The 3003-nt window shown below is 38.1% G+C and overlaps 1 protein-coding gene across 1 annotated transcript in view; it reads right to left on the reverse strand.

Moving 5' to 3' along the window:
• The window catches only part of LOC107100249 (meprin A subunit alpha-like), a 24031-nt gene that overhangs the window by 18436 nt on the left and 2592 nt on the right, over positions 1–3003 (reverse strand). The window contains exon 2 of the mRNA XM_015398667.1: positions 2226–2325. Coding sequence (XP_015254153.1) covers positions 2226–2325 — 100 coding nt within the window. The remainder of the gene's footprint in view (positions 1–2225; positions 2326–3003) is intronic.

Here is a 3003-nt window from a genome sequence, read left to right on the forward strand (position 1 = left end):
TCAGGGTTAGGTTGTGGTTTTGGACCCAAATGCAGAGGCAGTGGAGGCAGAGGTGAGTTTTTTGTAGATTTAATGAAATAAACACAGGTAACAGAGGTGGGAATCCAAAAATCCAACATGAAAATATAAAACTAACCAGAACCATGGAGACATCAGGGGAAAACAATCACGAGGAGCCAGGGTAACACGACGTAAGATGAAGTAAGACAAGGAACCAGCACTGAGGAACTGCACAAGTGGAGTATTTATGTGAGACTGAACAAAGAGAGGATTAACGAGCAGATTGGGAGCAGGTGTGAAGTGAGCAGTCTAGGAAGGAGCTATGGAAAAGGGGACCAACACAAGAGGGCAGCAGAGGGCAACAAATAAAAACCCAAGAACTCAAATCCATCCAGAAAATACAACAAAATAGGAATTAAACAAATAAAACTAGAAAGCATGGAGCAAAGTAAAACATAACAGAACCAAGACCGTGACAACGTCACATGGCAATATGTTCTTGTGATTCGATGTGATCTTTTCTTTATTAAAGTCACTTTTAATATTTAGAAAATAGACAGGCATTGGCAGACCCTTTTTTTGTAATTTAGTCCAGTCTGGAGACTCAGGGCTCCACACTTTTAATTACATCAAGCTTTTAACTTGATAAATGACTAAAGGATAGAATAAAATACGATCAAATATATTATTGGGACATTCAGTTTTAGTTATTTCTCCGTTAAACTATCTAGAATTGAGGACAGGATTGAAGTTTTCTAAATTATTCTTGTGTTCTTATGTTTACTCTGCTTTGAGTCCAAACTGCCACTGTGATGTGTTTATAAGAATCTGCCAGTTAATTTTGCACATATGGCTCTCCATGTAAATGTTTGCTACTGTGCCTTTAACACCATCATTTATTACAAGTAAAGCTCACAATGGTCACCTAAAATGATCCTTATGCTGTGTAGTAGCTAAAGATGTTTAAGGTCACATGAAGAAAGGACCCAAGTTAGCTCAGAGTTTAAGATGAAGCATCCTGGAGGATAAATAAACAGTTGGTTCGATGGTGATTCGGATGTGCATGGCGTGTGTTTCTAAGTCGCTTGTGGAGAAATGTCCTCTGTCGTGACTTGCGAGGAAACAGGAAGCGATTCTTGTGGGATGGAAGAAGGAAATAGTGAAAACAAAGAAGATTGGAAGAGAGTAGAGACAAAAATNAAATTAGAACAAGCTGAAAAAGCAGAGATCAATTAAAGGGGAGTCCAGTTCAGAACAGTCAAGTCATGAACAATCTATACATTCCATGGAAAAACTAAATGATTACACAGTCATATTCACACTAGTTAATCAGGCAGACTCTTTTGCAGATTGGAATCTGAACTCTGAAGTGCAAAAATCCTGTATAGTGGAGACCTATTAACTGCAGAGACAGCGCTCAGCAAGGCAAAGCCATACGGATTAACAACATTAAGGGGATAAGAGTTCTGTGCAGCTTATTGGAGAACAAAAGGATCAGCAGGGGAGTATTGGAGGAGTTCCTCTAAAATTTTCTGAAAAAGAGATTCTAGAAAACACAAGTGGTGCAAAAGTAAAAGAAGTTAAACGGTTTAAAACAACAAGAAACGGAGAAAGATCTGACAGTTTATCTGTGTTAATTAAATTTGAAGATTTCTTGGTTTAAAAAAAGAGTAAAGTTTTCCTTGGATTCATGAGCTACAATGTAAAAATGTACAATCCTCCGCCTCTGAGTTTTAAATGCCAAAAATGTGGTCATATAGCAGCAGAATGTAAAGGAAAACAGCCATGTGAAAGGTGTGCCAGAGAGCACAAATACAGAAAATGTGTGAAAGAAGTTAAACTTAAATGCTGTAATTGTGGTGGAGAACATACTGCTGCATACCGTGGGTGTGAAGTGAGTAAAGGCTCTGAAGAGATAAGAAAAGTGAAATTAAAGCACGGAATAAATGATGTTGAAGCTGCAAAAAGAATCCCATCTCAATCAGAAAGATCCAAACCAACAGTTAAAAAAATGACAAGTTCAAAATCTCTGGAGCAATGTCCCAAAATTGAAGATTGATTGAGATTTAAAAAAAAAAAAAAACTTATGTCATTTTCATGGTTGAAGTGATTTCATCTTGACATGATGATGTGAAATCAGCTGTGGAATCTCTGCAACAACCCCTGTTTCAGCCAAGGCCTCCACAGGCAAGTCACATGGCAACACAAGATTCTTCCTCTTTTGCCTCATGCTCTCTTTGCCTCCTCTCCCTTGCCCACGAAGCTGGGGTCCGCTTTGGCTGGTTCTCCACCACAGTGAAGATGCGGGCCCCAGGGGAACCAGATCTGCAGAACCATCAAGGATAGGTCAGAACCTTTCAGAACCAAACTGCTGGAAACAGACCTTCTGCATCACATTTCTCTTGAGTTCAATTGTAGCGCTCAGACAACAAGAAAAAAAATGAAAAAAATCAAAATAATAGTGAAAGCTGCAAAAAAAGTATCTTGAAGTGAGATATTTAAGCTGGGAAATGGTTGAAATCATGATGGGAAAACCAGTAGGACCATCAGAAACTGGCAGAGTGACAATGACTTAAAGATAAGTTAGAAATTATGAGGACGAATTGAAATATTTATTATGTAGGCCTCAGTTAAAAAGTTCAGAAAATTGTATAAAAATATTTTTGTATTTTTTTTTTTTTGGGTGAGTCGTTCCTGTTTCCTTGTTTAACCCCTTACCAGTTGGTGGCGGTAGTGCACTTTAACTAGTTTGCAAAGCGCCATAAAACATCACAAGAAGAAGATAACTCGACAAAGTTGTGAGTTTTATTTGATATTTATCTTATCTTTGTAATCAAGGTTGACTATAGTTGTTTCACCTTTGACCTTATTAATACCTAGAATTAGAAGATACATTTAACTGTCGGTTATGCTAAGCCACCAATAATGGGTATCATAATTAACAAAATATGGACCTCCAGAAACTTGCTGGTAAGGAGGCACAGGCAGAGTCCCCCCGCAGCT

This window comes from Cyprinodon variegatus, unplaced genomic scaffold, assembly GCF_000732505.1.
Source record: "Cyprinodon variegatus isolate N-32 unplaced genomic scaffold, C_variegatus-1.0 Scaffold949, whole genome shotgun sequence".
NCBI lineage: Eukaryota > Metazoa > Chordata > Actinopteri > Cyprinodontiformes > Cyprinodontidae > Cyprinodon > Cyprinodon variegatus.